The sequence below is a fragment of the Xenopus laevis genome, chromosome 1S (assembly GCF_017654675.1).
Source record: "Xenopus laevis strain J_2021 chromosome 1S, Xenopus_laevis_v10.1, whole genome shotgun sequence".
NCBI lineage: Eukaryota > Metazoa > Chordata > Amphibia > Anura > Pipidae > Xenopus > Xenopus laevis.
In genome coordinates, this window is record NC_054372.1 from 151095025 (window position 1) to 151113262 (window position 18238).

General features: G+C 39.7%; 1 protein-coding gene across 2 annotated transcripts; it reads right to left on the bottom strand.

Moving 5' to 3' along the window:
• Positions 1-469: 469 nt before the first annotated feature.
• On the bottom strand, positions 470-17448 carry hvcn1.S (hydrogen voltage gated channel 1 S homeolog). 2 transcript variants are annotated; one of them, XM_018244209.2, is made up of 6 exons: positions 17425-17448; positions 7386-7626; positions 5199-5303; positions 3795-4026; positions 2166-2278; positions 470-1583 (listed from the first exon to the last, which is right to left on the bottom strand). In XM_018244209.2, exons 2-6 carry the CDS (start codon positions 7563-7565, stop codon positions 1521-1523), a joined length of 693 nt encoding a protein of 230 aa, XP_018099698.1. In that variant the 5' UTR covers positions 7566-7626; positions 17425-17448; the 3' UTR covers positions 470-1520. The 2 variants fall into 2 exon arrangements, with proteins under 2 accessions (XP_018099698.1, XP_018099695.1); XM_018244206.2 differs by lacking the exon at positions 17425-17448 and adding an exon at positions 14101-14508.
• Between the last annotated feature and the right edge of the window lie 790 nt (positions 17449-18238).

The window sequence follows — 18238 nt, forward strand, 5'->3', positions numbered from 1 at the left end:
CCTCTATGGGCATGTCAAACTATTGGAGCTCAGTCATGCAACACTTTTCCTTGCACATCTATGAAACTCCATTTGTTCTTTCCTGTCCTCCATCATTTTTCAGCTCTCTTCTTTCTCATCTCCATGCACATCCTTTCTCCATCAATTCTCAGAAATCTTCCTGGCATCCACCCTTAGTTCATAGGTCTCATCAGCAGTCCTACAGTTGGGCTTTTGTGCATTTTTAGGGCGAATAGGGCTGGCTGGGCAACTATAGATATGAGAACTAGTTGACTTTTATATAAAAAAGGGAAATGGATGTATTACATAGGGATGAAGGAAAGGGATTTATTGTTTAGCCTTGATGAATAATCATCTGTGGGGAAAAAGAAACAAAGGCTTTCTAATGCCTGTCAGCAATACCAAACAGGAGGAAACATTGTCTACATCCTAGTAGCTTTAACTGTTTCAGAAAGAATACCCCTTGTACTTTAACATTTTAAAATGTATTATTTCATAAAATTCCAACTTTTTCACAGAACAAAATAGCAAGCAAGGCAAACACAATGGTTACAAATGCAATAAAATCTGGAAATTACACATTTAAAATCTCAAGTGTGCATTGTTGTGCTTATGGGAATATGAAGGAAATAAGAGTAACTATAGAACAATCTAATACAGAATGACCCTTTGTAGATTCTGTGGAGGAAAATTGAATGGACTGGGAAATGAAGGCTCCAGAAGTAGAGTGGCTATCAAAAGCCTAAAGCTAAGGCCTCAAGGGGCTGATTCTCAGCTTACATTTAATCAGCTGAACCGCTGGCCTTCGCTTGCTCCTGTGTCTGCCCCGAGAGGCACTGCATTGGCCTAGTGCAGACACACAGAGTGGATTTTGGTGCAAAAATGCCTATTCTAGCATATTCGTGCTGAAATCTGACACTGAGCGGAGGCCAGCTAAATGGCTAGTTTGTTATGGAAGCTGTCTCTGTGTAAGAATCTGATTTAAGAAGTGATGTAGCCTATATGAGCCTCCTTACAATCCTTTAGGGTACACAGGACAGCTTAAGTAACCCAAAATCGTTTCATTAAAGCACTGGAAACAGTCTCCACGGACTTGTGTTGCAATAAACCTACAACAACCAACACTTCTACATATGTGACAAGCGTTTGTAATGTAGATCTGTGGAGGGCTGTTTGGGATGCCTTTTTGAGCCATTAACCTCATACATATATAATGCCAAGTAAATGCAATTTTGAACACTTTTTCAAAATTTACCCCTACAGGTGTCTTCAGAGTAGATTTGTCTCACAGTATCTAAAGCATCGACCTAAAACTGAAACACTGAACTGATTATTTATATAAGATTCTCCAGTTTGTTTATTTTTTTAAACTTCTGTAAATGTGTATTTATCTACCTTTTGTAATAAAGATGATTATTGTCTATTTTTTAACACGTAACATACTGTATTCATTAAACAAACTTTAAGGTCCTAAAACCAAATGCCATGGCTGCAGCTAGAGCCGAGGAAGCAATTCTGTCTTAGGAATCAGGAAATACGTTGTGCTGCTTCAGTAACTTCTGAAGTCTGGCAATCTCTTGTTCCTGAAATCAGAGTAAAAGATATCGATGAGGAAGAAAGAATCAATGACAAAGATACTATCCTTCCTAAAAAAAACTAAAATGTGGTTTTCTCTTCATCTTCATTTCAATTTTTACACGTACGCTGTACTAGTTTTCTATTCAGCAAAATACAAATATTTCCCCTCTAAGAAAGTTCAAGTTGATTGAATAAAATGTATTGAGTATGCATAGGATATATGGTCCCTAAAGCTAACCCTTAAAAATAAAAAATACTGTATATATTCTACAAGCATTCATTTTTTTCTTCTAATGGTAAACACGACAATAGTAACTTTCTCTTATGTATGTTGAAAAGGCAAAAAAGAGGAACACAGTTTTAATGATTTCCTTTCGTATGAGTAATCATTCACTTCCTTTGCTTATCCTGTATGTTACATTTTGAGACATCGTTCCCCAATACCAGCAAGGTGTTAGTGCATTTTACATTTAGAATAAAAAAAGGTCTTGAAGATAAAATATTTCAGACAGAGACAGAGTTTTCCTGTTTTCAGTTCGTTGTGTTTTGTCTTTATACTTTTTGCCCTTTTCTGAGCATTGTATTACCTGTTGGGCACTTTGCTGCTCCAGTTGTGTAACTTTCTCAAGCAGTGACCGCTGGTTTTCTTCCAGTTTATGAATTTTCTCCTCTGCTCGGGACTTCACAGACACAATTACACCTATTCAGAAGCATTAAACATTGATAATTATTTGTTTGACTGTTATACATTTCTCCAAAATACAAGAAAAACAATGTAACATCAAGTTTTAACTTAACTATGGAAAACTTTCAAGTTAAAGGTCAATACCTTCTTCGAGTAAATGCTTACAGTTGCATTATGCTGCATATAAAACAAAAGCACGTCTTTTCGACAGTCATACTATCTGAAATGTATTTATTTTTGTGTGCTTTCTAATACAAACAGCCAAAGGGCTTTCTTAATTGTTGCTACTCAGTAGCAGAAATGACAAAACTGAAGGGTGATTTATAATGAAAACATTGACTGTGTTGACTGAAGTTATGTCTCTACTTTATTCACAGCAGAGTGTTTGTATTATTAATGGAAACTATGTACTTGAACATTGCAAGCCTTTATAAAATATATAACAAAGACTATATTTAAAACCCTTTTTATTATAAGCAGGGGCCAATAATGCACAGATGATCATGGGAAGTCTGATGTACAGCAGGGAAAACAAGTATTTGTGTGTAAGAATGGGCCAAAATCACACCAAAGCAATGCATGGGACTAGTTTCTCCATACAGGAGGCATCTTGAAACTCTCATTTCCAACAAAGACTTCTCTACTAAGTATTAAATACATTTCAGTAAGTGTGTTAAGTACTTATTCCCTGTGTCACTTCACTTTACTACACATAACTTAATTTATGGATTTATTTGATTTGAGTTCTTTGTATATGTGGCTTACTTGTGTTGTTACCAACATCTGGTGTAAATTTTGTGTCAATAGCCCCATTAGAAATATATATATATATATATATATATATATATATATATATATATATATATATATATATATAAAACAAACAAGGGAAAGTATTTGACTATATATATATATATATATATATATATTTACAGAGAAAAACATTGACGTGTTCAACATTTATTTTCACTGCTGTATAGAACAATGGACAGAGTATGTCTAAGACAGGGGAAAGCAGCAGGGAGGTCTGATACATCAGATGTTTCAGGGAAGAAGTGAAATGGGGATAGTACAAGGAAAAGAGCAGAGTAAGGATGATTAAAATGAAGGATGCTGGTAACGGTATGAATGACAATGCTCTGACTGGCTGACATTTCCAGGCAAAGTGTATGAATGAACGCATGCTCTCACTTATTATTTTCAAGGAGAAAAGTATTCCTGTAAGGTAAAACCTGAGCATTCAAATGCAGATTTCTGTAGGAACCTCAGAACCACATCAATCCTCCAATGGAAGAGGAAATCTAGGCTAGAATTTTTTCAAATTCAAATTGAATTTGGACTATTGCCTAGTCGAAGTACACAAAACTTAGCTCGAAATTCGAATTTTTAAAATTTTCACTTCGACCTGCCCCATAATGTAGTACCGGGAATTCCCAGCTCAGTCAGTGGAATGCATGAACGTGGGTTAAACTGACTTTGGGGTAATGTGTTGGTTGTGTCAGAGACAGTATAATATTAAAATCATATTTACCATTCACAATTCTTGCAACTCTCCAAAGCCGAAGGAGAATCAGTAGCCCAACAGCATTGAAAATATCTTCTCGAGAGATATAGACAATGTCAATGATGAACGAGATCACAACAATAGCTGCATCAAATACTTCAAACTTGTGATGAAAGAACTCCAGGCGAAAAGCGTATAATTTACCAGCAATTTCCAAAATGAAAAAGGACAAGACAGAAACGCTCAAATAATGAAATATCTGGAAAAAAGAGGTTTAGAATGGAAAATACTTAAATTTATAAATCAAAATTGCAGGGTAACTGTGTCTGTGAAAGCACAATTCAAAAGGTACAGGTCTGATTTGATAAATTGCAGGCAAGGTGCAATAGGAACAGTACTGTTGCCCAAGGTGAGACTGGGCCGGCGGGACACCGGGAAAAAACCCGGAGGGCCCCCAGATCCGCAACCTGGATATATTCCCGGGGCTTCTGTCTCAGGGCCCCACCCCCGGACCCTGAGGGCTACTTCCTCAGGGCCTCCTGTCCGGAAACCATGCAAGTGCGCACTTGTGCATGTGCGTCAGCGAGTGCATGCTCATCAGCGCACATTTGCCGCAACCAAACAGTTTGTGCGCTGACGTGCGTGCACAAGTGTGCACACGCGTGGTGGGGGGGAGAGAGGAGGGTTACTGGACGGGAGGCCTTGAGGCAGCAGCCCTCAGGGTCCGGAGGGGGGCCCAGAGGCAGAAGCCCGGTGGGCCCCGAGCTCCCCAGTCTGACCCTGCTGTTGCCCTGCTATGGTAAAAGTTATGTGTTTGCTTTAGAGAGACTACTATCTTTATAAGAATAGTCTGCTGTGTAGTCATGCGGGCAGCCATTCAAGCTGAAAAACTAGAAAAAGTACAGGTTACCTAGCAGATAACAGATACACTCTGTAATAGAATACAAATCACATTCTACAGCTTTGAATGGCTGCCCCCATGGCTATATAGCAGCTTGTTTATATAAACTGTAGTATTGTTTCTGAAGCTAACACACTAATTGTACCAATGCAGGAAAACACTATATTACATTTTAATTACTTTAATACATGTTAATTTTTGGTGTTACTGTTCCTTTAACATCTGCCATCAGGAAGTGAAGCTTCCAGCATTGCGTGTTGCATCAATACACACAATTAATACTGTATGTGCTTTAAGACTCACAAGCCAATTCTGGTTCTGGCACTGCAAGTACTGCTGTTCCATCACCGACATTATTTTCACACACAATTTGTTGGAAAAATAGCACAACATTATGTGATTTATCAAAGCAGATGCAAGGTCACCAAACGAGCCTATATCTGTATGTATGCCCACCTTTATAGTGATACATCAAGTACATTTGTTTTTTGACAGAAATACCAGAGATTGTGACACAGCCAGCATTTTACCTCAGGAATAATGTGGTCAACTTTTTCAGCCAACAGCTCCAGATCCAGAAGAACCTCAACAAGTACAAACAATGCATCAAGGATTACAAGGGAAATAATCACAATCTGTAAGGAAGAAAGTCAGAATTGTAATTTCTTTGTAAAATTGCACTAAATGATCACATAAAAACAAAGGCATAAAAACAAATGTTTCTAGATATAGCAAATCAAACACTTGGTTTTCGGTATGAAACTTGCTTTAAGCCAATGTTATCACACTTTATTAATTCAAGCCCCCAGAGTTTTAACCTTTGCTTAGCCCCCCCAGCCCTGTCCTGCCCTTCTAGTCTTTATAAAATACTGCCCTAAAACAGTAAGAGGTAAGTAAAAAAAAATGTTAAAACTCCTATTCCTATTTCTTGTTATTAGGGCTGGTGCAACGAGGATGGTGTAAGTCGATAAACCAGAATTTTAAAATGGGAACAAGATTACATCCAGGAAATAAGAAACCTATAAGGAAATTCATAATATGTTATTTGCAAAGTGATTCATAGATAAATTACAGCCAACAAGAGTCATTATAGTGAGTCTGCATTATCCTGTGACAGCTCTATAATGCCAAAAAATGTTTAGATATCTCATTGACGAGCTAAATAATAATCAAAGTTTAAAACCGATTTTTTAATTATTTTTTAAAAAGAAAATGTCATGCCTAGGATATTAGATTCTGGCGTGACAGTGACACTGTAGAACAGGGGTCCCCAACCTTTTTTTACCTGTGAGCCACATGCAAATGTAAAAAGAGTTGGGGAGAAACACAAGCATGTAAAAGTCCCATGGGATGTCAAATAAAGGCTGTGATTGGCTATTTGATAGCCCCTATGTGGACTTGAAACCTACAGGAGGCTCTACTTGGCACTATACATAGTCTTTATGCAATTAAAACTTGCCTCCAAGTCAGTAATTCAAAAATAATCACCTGCTTTGAGGACACTGAGAGCAACATCCAAGGGGTCGGAGAGCAACATGTTGCTCGCGAGCTACTGGTTGGGGACCACTGCTGTAGAACAATGATCGCCAACTAGTGGATGTTGCTCCCAATGACCTCAAAGCAGGTGCTTATTTTTGAATTCCTGGTTTGGGGGCAAGTTTTGATTGCATAAAAACCAGGTGTATTGCCAAAGAGATTCCTGTAGACTCCCAATTCACATAGGGGCTACGAAATGGCAAATCACAGTCCTTATTTTGCACCACCAGGAACATTTTTTCAGCTTACATTGCTCCTCAACTCTTTTTAGATCTGAATGTTGCTCATGGGTCAAAAAGGTTGGGGACCCTCACTGTAGAATATTACAATCCTATCTGTATTCCTTTAAGAAACTCTCTTTAAACTATACACTGTGGCTGTAATTGTGATTCAGTTTTGCGCTACTGAATCACTGTATGGGCACAGGAACAGGGAACAAATATTGGGGTGAGGTTTATGTAAATCCTGGCATTATGAGAGACTAGCTAAAGAATGTCTCATTAGCTTAAATATATTTGCATAACACCAACCAAACACCATTGAAACTAACTTTGCGCAGGAAAAATAATGAAGTAATTATGCTCATTTGCTTTTTGTTACAACCCTTCATGTAAGTCTCAACACAGTTTAGCTATATCAGTATATACAAAGAAAAGCAAAACTATTCATAAAACCAAAAGATGATTTGTATTTTATATTATACACACTGGGGCAGCAGGTCCCAAACGGTGGGTTTAGCAGGGAGAGCCCTGCACAAAGGACAGAGATGGTGAGATTTAATTCCTTGAATTCCAGGCTAAATAATAAGAATTATATTTTCAGTGAACCCTATGGCTGAATGGCTGGAATAATGTTATAACATCTCTACTGGGGGGGGGGGGCTTTAATACAAAACATTTGAAACTAACTTCACCTAGGTTCAGTAGTATCATCAGTAAATTGCCTGTATGTTCTATGTTGCCTGTATGTTTTATGAGTAACATACAATAACATAGGTATGGGGAGCATTACTATTTTGTTTAGCCAAACAGAATATGTAAATATCTGGTTGAATGGGATACATTCATAAGACTGCTAAATCTGGTTATAAAGGTGGTTTTAACTGGGCCTAAAATTGAACACGAAGAACATTTCTGAATTGTAGTTACAAGATGGTTTTATATTAGAAAATCCTACTGTACCTGAAATTTGTGAGAGCTAAATAACCATTTAAGGGCTCCCCTTAAACTGTATGAGGCTATGAACGGATGGGGAGTATTCTTCTTTTCTTCTTCATGTGCCACTTCTACATCTTCTTCCTTCCATTCCCTTTTTTTTGTGTCATCTCCCACGGAGGTAAAATGGCGCAGACACCCAGCCATTTTATAAGTCCTCTAAATGCGCATCACACTGTAAACCAGAACTGATGATGGACACACCTATCTGTGTAAGATATAGAGAATTTTATATAAACATAAATACATGGGCATATGACTGCAAAGATGTGTACCATAGTGTACTGAATACTTTAATGCTCTGTAGATCTAGATCAATCTAAAATTCATCATCACATATTAGTGCAGTTATAATCAGATTAGAAATCATTGAGATCAATGTAATATAAATAAGGGAAACAGGACTGCGAGGTCTATTTTTTAATCCTGTTTACCTACTTCACAGTTCGATGTTCTACCTTAGCTTGGAGGCATGTTTCCTTATAGAAATGAACAAAGCACAAGAAGCTTTACACTTTACACACAATCGTGATTGAGTGGTCGACATACGGTTGAGTAAAAAATCTTGTATTTAATAGAGCAAGACCCAGAGTGTGTCCAGGTTTCAACTGAAAACATCCATAAACCAGACCATGACATTAAATGGGACAGATAAGCCATTGCAGTTCAGACGACAGCTGTAAAAACAATTAGAACTGTTTCCCCAAACAGCTGGGCAAGGGTCAAGCCATTTTTCATTGAGGTAAAACATTATATATAAGTTGACAGGTACAACAGAAGCATAAGGAAGAACAATTACTGTAAATATCAGTAATGTGTTGGCAAAACACAAAAATCACATTTTGTAAAAGATTTTCACTAAAGAATATATAGTGAATAAAGTACCCCCTCTTGTAAAATATAAGGATATTATAAGTTACCGAGGAGTTTCATGACCATATAAAAACACGAGGCCGAAGGCCGAGTGTTTTTATACAGGTCATGGAACTCCGAGGTAACTTCTAATATCCTCATATTTTGCAACTGGGGGTACTTTATTTATTATAATACACAAATTTCAGTGAGTCATGTGACAGAAATGACATCAGAACTCACCGTTTATAACTGATGACATCAGAACTCACCGTTTATAAGGATATAATTTACAGGATATTCATGGCTTTTGTGTATTATAAGCCAATATTGTCACTTTACAATAATAGCTGACATAGCAAGCTGATATCTATATTTACCTATACTGTGTTTTACAGAATTTGAGTTACACAATAAACCATACTAAGGAGGAACTCTATAGCCAGTTAAAACAGGAAAAATAAGATTTTACTAACATAAACCTATGAAAAATATGTTCTTAATTAATTAAAAAGCAAGTATATATATATATAGTGTATAGTATTTTCCCTTCAAGGCACACTAACAAGCTGATAACAGTATTAAAGGGGAACTATTGTTTCTCTTCATGCTCAGTTGGGTGTCAGATATTCTGCTGCCCCCCCCTCTACGTTTAAAAATCTGCATCGGGGGGCAGCATCTCTAGTGAATTGAGTGCAATAGTGCTCTCTGCACAAGCGGTGGTTTTCAGATTTTTCCATAATTTGGACCTCCATACCCTGGGGCAAATTCACTAAGATGCGAAGTTGCGCCAGGCGCAACTTTGCCGCACTTCGCCAGGCGTAGTTTCGCAAGGGCTCCGCAAATTCACTAAAATCCGAAGTTGCGCACAGGGGTAGCGTAAGGTTGCGGAGTTGCGCTAGCGTTGATTCGCTATATAAAGCGAAGTTACGCTAGCGAAGGCTAATTTGCATACGGCGCGAAATTCAAATTTCAATGGAGGAATACGTATCCGCACTACAAATGCCTAGAAAACCTTCAAATCAGCAAATAAAAATTTTATTTTGCCCTACACATGTGCCCACTGTCTAGGTAAGTTGCCATGAGTCAGTAAATGTAGGGGGGAGGAAGGGGAGCCCCAAAAATTTTTCGATCAGCCATCATGTAGAAAACACGCCAGCGTTTTTTGGGACTTAGAAAAAAAATTTACTTTTTTTTAAACAATCCCTATCTACTCTATTGCGCTTCCCAGGTCTGAGGTGGCGAAGGAAGTCTAGCATAAAAGGTAGCGTTCAGTACACTGCGCAAGTTAGTGAATTTGCGTAGTTTCGTCGCTAGCGAAAATCCGCCTGGCGTAAGGTTGCGAAATAACACTAGCGAAACTACGCCAGCGTTCGTTAGTGAATTTGCGCAGTAGCGAAAATGCCAAACGCTAGCGAATTAACGCTAGCGTTCGGCGCTTCGCGGCTTAGTGAATTTGCCCCAAGTCTGCTTAAAAAATAATTAAAACATTAAATAAACTCAATAGAATAGTTTTGCCTCAAATAAGGACACATTACATCTTAGTATGGATCAAGTACAAGAGATCCTGTATTATGACTGAAGTAAAAGAGGAAATCTTTTAAAATGTGAATTATTTGATTAGAATGGGGTCTATGGGAGACGGCCTTCCTATAATTTGGAGCTTTTCAGGTAACAGATCCCATACCTGTAGTATTTAGCCTTCATTAATATTCAACTACACCAAAGTAATACATACTGTGCATTTGTTTCTGTGCTGCATGCAGTATAGATTATATATAAGCAGCATTTTACAGTCCCTCTTCTAGCTTGATATAGCAGCTCTATGCATTAAATTAAGCACATTCAGATTTTTATCACATCGCCTGGTCATGCTAACTTAGCATTTATTATGTTTGAATATGCAAATAGGTAGGCTATTTTTTGTGCTAATGCTCTGTTGTGGGAATGCTAGCCACATGATTACCAGGAAGTTTCTACACACCAGAGAAATATACCATACAGCATTACACTACTTTAGTCAAAAATTACACAACCAATGAATTTCCCTGTTATGATGACCTCAAGTGAGTTTATGCTTTTACATTTACTTTGTATAAATGGGATTTTGGCATTTTATTAACAAAAATTTTAATTAACACATGTCAGCTGCTCCGCTGGTGCAGATACAGCAATGAATTGGTTGTAACCAGTGCTTATTTAGGGTTGTTCAAAGCAAAGGAGTAAATAATAAATACATTTTTACAATTACGACTGAAGCTTTCTGCAGTCACTTTTCTTGATACAGGCAGTTATGGACCTGGATATCTGCACTAGAGAATGCACTAGTATCAAAGTCAGTATGTATAAGGAGGACTAACCTGTAACTGAAATACAACAGTGTCCCACATGGGAAGCTACTATACCTAATATAATGCAGCAACTAAATATCAGCCCTCAGCTTTGTAAAATAACAACCATATTCCTCTGAAAATTATATTACCCAAGGTCTATCCTTGGCAATACTTGGTAGGAAGTTACCTCATTGTTGCTGTTGTGAAGTCAAATTGACAAACAGGTCCAAACCCGTCAAAAAAAAGGAACAAATATTAAAACACAGCATTCTCAACAAGTCTATGTGCAAAAAATCCACAGCAGGCTTTTACCTGAAACCCCTTCTATATTTGTACAGTAAGATCACACACAGCCTATACTAAAACACACACACAAAACTGTATCTATGTAGGATTTAGGAATATTATTTGTGCACTACTTTTAAGAATGCTTTAAAAGAAAAAGAAAGCTTTTTAGGGCTGGTAAAGTTCTACCGGCCTGTGATGGGTTAAGGATAATGGTATTGTATGTATGGATCTGTTATCCAGAACTATTGAAGAAAGACTTCTCTGTGACACATTGGCCTCCATGATTAACCTTGGCTTAATTGAACATGGTGCCCCTGAGCTCTGCTGTGCTACTCTGCACATTTAGGTCAGTGTTGCTGAATGGGACACAGATGTATTAAGGGTTGAATCAAAAATTTGAATTTGAATTTCCAATTTTTTTTTTTACGGTCAAAACTTTCAAATTCGAATAGTGAATTATCCAAAATCGATTTGAGTTTTAATTAGAATTTCGAGATTTATCACACTCTGGCCCTTTAAGTACTCGAATTCGACTATTCGCCACCTAAAACCTGCCAAGTTCATGTATAAGTCAATGGGAGAGGTCCGGGAACCAATTTGGATATATTAGTAGCCTTCCTGACATTCAAGTTTTTTTCGAGTTTAGTCAAATTTGATGTGAGTTTTTGAGTTTTAGATATTCAATTTTTTTTATAAATGACCCCCCCAGTCGAATTTTCGAGTATATTAGAATTTAATAGAGTTTAAAAAACTCACATGAATTCTAAATTCAACGTTTAATAAATGTGCCTCTTATGCTTGTAGAACGCTATGCAGGGAGGAAGGCGGGAGGGCAGAGCCGGGCCAAGGGGTAGGCAGGGTAGGCAACAGCCTAGGGTGCAATCACTGGGGGGGCTCACTTCTCTGGGAATTTTTTTTTTTAAACTTTACAATTCAGTTCCCATGTGGTCTTTAGTAAAATCATTACAATACTAAAAAAAATGCATGCCTCCAATCCATTGTGGGGTTTGTTTAAGCCATGTATAATTTTGAAAGTGCTCCACCTCCTGGGAGCGTGACTTGGTGCCTTCCACTTTGACGCACTGGCGCACTGATGTGCATGCGCATTGGGCTGCGGTGCAAGACGTCATTGCAGACAGAGAATCGGTTGGGCCCGGCAGAGAGAGAGGACCTGCTGTACGCGCCTAGAGGGAGCACTAGTAACTCAGCGCTGAAGACTTGTCTGTAGGGATGGGTGAATTTGACCCATTTCGTTTCACCAAAATGTTTATTGACGCGCGTCTTTTTTTTACGCATGACGCCATACAAGTCTATGGTCACAAGTCTATGGGCCCATATTACCCTAGCAACCATGCACTGATTTGAATAAGAGACTGGAATATAAATAGGAAAGAGTCTGGATAGAAAGATGAGTAATAAAAAGTAGCTATAACAATAAATGTGTAGCCATACAGAGCATTTTAGATGGGGCCAGACTCAGAGACCCTGTTTGAAAGCTGGAAAGAATCAGAAACTTTAAAAAAAATGAAAAGATGCTTAGAATTAGCCATTCTATAACATAATGAAATTTAACTTAACTATGGACACACATGCTATTGTCAGTGGCTGTTGTCAGCCTGTAATTTTACAGGCTGAGCGAAGCAGATCTGCTCAGTACTGCTACTCCATTGATTTGAATGTGATCAGTCTGTGTGCGGCCACACACTGACCTCAGTTTCAGCTCCGCTATGTGTGACCACTCACATGCCGATCTTATTCAAATCAATGGGGCAGGAGCACTGATCTGTTTCTTTTAGCCTCCACAAATACACAGTCTGACAACAGCCACTGCCCAAAGCCTAAAAGTACTGTACCCCTTTATGTACAGTGTAGAAAATAAGACCAACAATCTGTCTTTATTTTCCAGAAATTGTGGAACTGGCATCCTCAGTGCACTATGAAGGTTTTAGTTGATACCTAGAGAACTGCCATTGTTTTGGGTGCGTTTGTACTTTTTTAAATGCAATATGCATAGAACCTAATAGTGTTTACAATGATGTAACTGTATTTTTGTATCAAGGCCTGATGGTATTTCTATTAAATAATGGCCAACTGAAAATAGTTACTTTTTTGGTAATCTGGCACTAACTTAATTCTCCAATTCTTCTTGAGTGCTATTTATGCACACCCAGCATATTGGGGGAGCAGTGCACATGTACATTGAATGTCTTGCAACGAACTGCACAAACTCTGTGTCCAGACTGCAAAGCAAGGAGGTTCATACAAGAATATCACAGCAAATATGTTTTTCAAACTGTAATATTGACATTTGTATATGCCTGCTGGCTGTGTGTAGCAGCACAGAAAGTGATCTAGTTTAAATGGTTTATGTACTTATGTTTTTTAGGGCAAAAGGCACACGGGCAGATTCGGGGAGATTTAGTTGGCTGGCGACTAATCGCCTCTTCTGCCCCGAACTTCCTTTCCCCTGCTATAATGAGAAAACGGCTGCGCCAATGCACTCGCGGCACTTCAATTTCAGAAGTCGACTGAAGTTTCCTCGCGAGGCAAAGTGGGGCAACTCCGGAAATCAAAGCGTCGCGAATGCCATTGCGCTGGTGAAATTGGTAATCTGAGACAATTTCCAATTGGTTTTAATTTTTTGTGTTTTGGTTTTCATTTCTTTGTTTTTGGTTATTTAACTTTTTGTTGAGCAGCTCTTCAGTTTGGCATATCACCAGCTATCTGGTTGCTACGGTCTTGTATACCTTAGCAAACAGGCAGTGGGTTGAATGAGAGACTGGATTTTAAACAGGAGAGGGACTGAACAGAAAGATAAATAATAAAAAAAATAACAAAAATAGTAAAATTGTAAGCCCACAGAGCAATAGTTTGTTTGGAGTTAGTGACCCCCATTTGAAGTCTGTAAAGATGTAAAAAAAAAAAAATACGGCAAATTCGGATTATATTGGTTCCAAATCAAATATGCCACTAAATAGTGTTAGGGCTCATTGACTCTGTGTGACTTTGCCTCTGACAGACACTAAAATGCACTTATTTGCCTCCATCATCTGTAGCCCTGCGGTCCTATACGAGCTGTACCTGCTGTATGAAAAGCCTAAAGGTCCGTTGCTATGGTAATTGCGGTGCTTATAGCTGCAAAGCAGACCCTTGAACTCGTTGCAGATCTAGCAGAGTGCTACTACATATGGCCGCCATGGTGTACTCACCCGGGACTGTTCAAGCCGGCTTGTTGTAGCTCCAGCGCAATAGTTCAACCACTTGTACGATCGCTGCTCCTTGCGCTCCCCTGGCCCTGCACTTGCAATTTACCTACTGAATAGTTTTGTGCTCAGCGGATGAATCCCACTAACAGCACTTCCTCTCAGCTCCCTCCCCGTTACTATTTCTTCAACTGGCAGCAGCCAAGTGTACTGTCAGCAAAATACTTCTCACCTCCCTATTATCCCTCTCTCACTGCTACTACAACTACTACAACTACTATAACTCGCACGTCTGCGATCCGACAGCACTAGTCCTTCCCAGAGGCTATTTCCCTCAACACAATAGGCACAGTTTTACTTACTATCTCATACCTTCCAACATTTTGGAAGTAAAAAGAGAGACAACATTTTTTTTTCGCACATAGCAGCGACTTTTTACCACGCCCCTTTCTGTGGCCACACCCCCTAATTACCATGTTCATTTTACAAAATTGGGCAGGTTATGAAAGTTTGAAAATATATCTAAACTGGTTTTTTGTGTTCTCAAAATTGTTACAAAGTATCTTATTTGCACCTGCTGGCTGTTCTGGGCTCTCAGCTAAAAGCCAATTAAGTAAGAAACTGTTTTTTGCTGTGTCAGTGCAGAGAAAATAGGGACTTTCCAGTACAAATGAGGGACTGCAGGTTGAGCTGCCAAAAGAGGGACTGTCCCTCAGAAAAAGGGACAGTTGGGAGGTATGCTATCTATCTATTATCTATCTATCTATCCCAACTATCAGAGAAAATAAAAGTCGTGCCTGGGATTTAGAGCACGAAGTTCAGAGACAGAAAATTAGAGAGAGATGTTTGGGAGTTGCTGCATGGGGTACAGAGAGAGAAAGACAATTAGAGAGAAATGCCTGGGAGATCACCTGGTGCCTGGGAGTTGGGACATGAGGCGCAGAGATAGAGAATAAGCAGCACGGCTGTCTGGGGTTGTTACATGAGGTGCAGAGAGAAAGAGAATAAGGAGGGCTGTCAGGGAGTTGGGACATAAGGTGCAGAGAGAGAGAATTAGAGAGCTGCATGGGAGTTGGTACATGAGGTGCACAGAGAGAATACGCAGGGCTGCCTGGTGGTTAGAGCAGAGAGAGAGCGAATAAGGAGGGCTGTCTGGGAGTTGTTACATGAGATGCAAAGCGAGAGAGAGAGAATAAGAAGGACAGTCTGGGAGTTAGGACATGAGGTGCAGAGAGAGCGAATAAGGAGGGCTGTCTGGGGGTTAATGCAGGAGGTGCTGAGAGAGAATGAGGGCTCCGTGGGAGTTTTTACATGAGGTGCAGAGAGAGAGAACAAGGAGGGCTCCCTGGGAGTTGTTACATGAGGTGCAGAGAGAAAGAGAATAAGAAGGGCAGTCTGGAAGTTGTTACATGAGATGCCAAGAGAGAGAGAGAATAAGTAGGGCAGTCTGGGAGTTAGGACATTAGGTGCAGAGAGAGAGAATAAGGAGGGCTGTCTGGGGGTTGATGCAGGAGGTGAGAGAGAATGAGGGCTCCCTGGGAGTTGTTACATGAGGTGCAGAGAGAGAGAATAAGGAGGGCTGTCAGGGAGTTGGGACATAAGGTGCAGAGAGAGAGAATTAGAGAGCTACATGGAGTTGATGCATGAGGTGCACAGAGAGAATAAAGAGGACTGCCTGGTGGTTGGAGCAGAGAGAGAGTGAATAAGGAGGGCAGTCTGGGAGTTGTTACATGAGATGCAAAGAGAGAGAGAATAAGTAGGGCAGTCTGGGAGTTAGGAAATGAGGTGCAGAGAGAGAATAAGGAGGGCTGTCTGGGAGTTGTTACATGAGATGCAAAGAGAGAGAGAATAAGTAGGGCAGTCTGGGAGTTAGGACATGAGGTGCAGAGAGAGAGAATAAGGAGGGCTGCCTGGGGGTTGATGCAGGAGGTGCCGAGAGAGAATAAGAAGAGCTGTCTGGGAGTTGTTACATATGGTGCAGAGAGAAAGAATATGGAGGGCTGCCTGGGAATTGGGACATGAGGAGCAGAGAGAGAGAATAAGGAGGGCTAGCTGCTGGGGGACTGGCTGTTGCAGGAATGTGGCAAATATTATTGGTAATGGATTAATTTCTAACCTTTCTGGCTTCTGCTGCCTCCTAAATTCTGCCTGCACAGCCCCATCTCCTGCTGCTGCTGCTGCACAGCTACTGCTTTCCAATGGCTGTTAGAAGCTTCCCTTCCTGTTGGACATATCCAGTAGTTCTGCAGCTGAATATCTGTAGCACAGACTTGAGAGAGTGACTCCAGAGGGTGGGACAGATAATAACGTGAGGTAACTTGAGAGCAGGGAGCTGAGGCAGCAGAGAAGCCAAGACTGTAAGTTTACCCCAAGTGTAGCAGGAGGAGTTGTGCTTTGAAAAAGTTAAGGACGGAGTGGAATTTCACAATAGTGGAGGAACTCAGTAAACTAGAGATCATTTTCATCAGGAGCTGTATCTCTTAGCAACCAATCAGAATTCAGCAATCACTGGTGAGAGCAGCAAGACTAATGTAAGTAATTATCTTATTGGTTGCTTATTGCTGATTGTTTATTACCACCAGTTTGTAGAAGAAAATCCAGTCATGTATGGGGAAACTATCTAGTGTTATACATTGCTTTCCTGTATATTTGGTTTGAACTGTAGGAAAAGAGGGACTTGCCATCTTCCTGACATTTTCACACTTATCAGATCATCATGAGATTCAGCAATATCACAGGATGGTCTGTAGAAGTGGCCCGACCTGCTTGCATACTTGCCCACATGGCCTGGAAGGAGGGTCAAAATCAGCCAACCCACCAAACCAAAGTCTTGGCATGTATGGCCAATTTTACATGGGAGAATTTGGAACAAGTTGGAAAATGTACCAGAAATGTGAAAGCAAACACAAGCAGAGACGTGTCCTTTAAAAGTCTCAATGACCCGACTGCACAGCAACCAGAAGCTACAAACCTTGGTGGCCAATTTTTGGTCCACAGAACGAATTTTGCGAAATACTAGTTAAGTCCAGGACTCTGTGTAAATATCCCTCTGAGTAGCACTTACTGTAATCTGATTAGATTCCTCAGAGATTCCCATCACTTGTTGCCCCATGTGTTCCCTACTTTCTACAATTCTGAAGCTTTGTTGTTATGGTGATTGCAGCAGTCTCTCACTTGTGCTGCATGAGCTGCTTAGCTGCAGTAAAACATAGTTTAACATGCTGTACTGTGTAAGTATGGCATGGGGTACTCACCTCTAGACTGTTCAGTAACGACCTGGTTGTATACCTGTAGCCAGAGCCCAATATCACGGTCACTTGTATAACTCACCTTTTGCTCCTTGTTCTTACAACTTATCTACTAAGCAGTATTATGGACACAGGATAAATCCCACTATCACTCCCTCAGCATAACGTTTGAGGCGTTACTTGTACTCACTGCTTTATCATGTTGAATGTGTAAACAGTAAACATACTGTCACAATAACATCATAATTCAGGTTTATTGCAGGGCCAAACTAGAATGGACAAAAGGAAACAAACGCCAAACACCAACACTATATATAAAATTTTGCAATTACCAGAAAATGTAGGGAGGGGGCACAATCAAAACTGAGAATATCCGGTTCTGTGAGGGGATGCGGAATATTAGGAAGAGTAGGGGGACATGGTGCCTATAGTAGTGAGGTTATAATAGCATCTGGGAAGGGACTGCCCAGCAGATATAGTAGTGAGGGGCACCTGTATTGGTCATGATAGTAAAACTGCAAAATGGACTGTTCACAAATTACACCCCCTTTAGTACCCCCTTTCCCCATTCCAGACCCTGCCAATCAACCAATTAGTTTGAGTAGTCCGGTACAAATGGGGGAACAAGGACAAAGGAATAGTCAGCTCTGGCGGGGAATTCAGGTCCCACAGTGAAATGCCACAAAATATTAAGGGAAGTGGGGGGTGTTACATATTTTGCAGGAACCTCTGCTGTGATGTATTTATTGTTTCAGATCATTAAGTAATTAAATTATACAAAAAAAAAAAAATTCCCATGGGGAATTTTACAGGTGAATAGTCTGTGCATTTCCATGGCTTCCTGTTTTCACATTAACAGCTACACAGAAATATATAGAATAATGTATCTCTTTTTT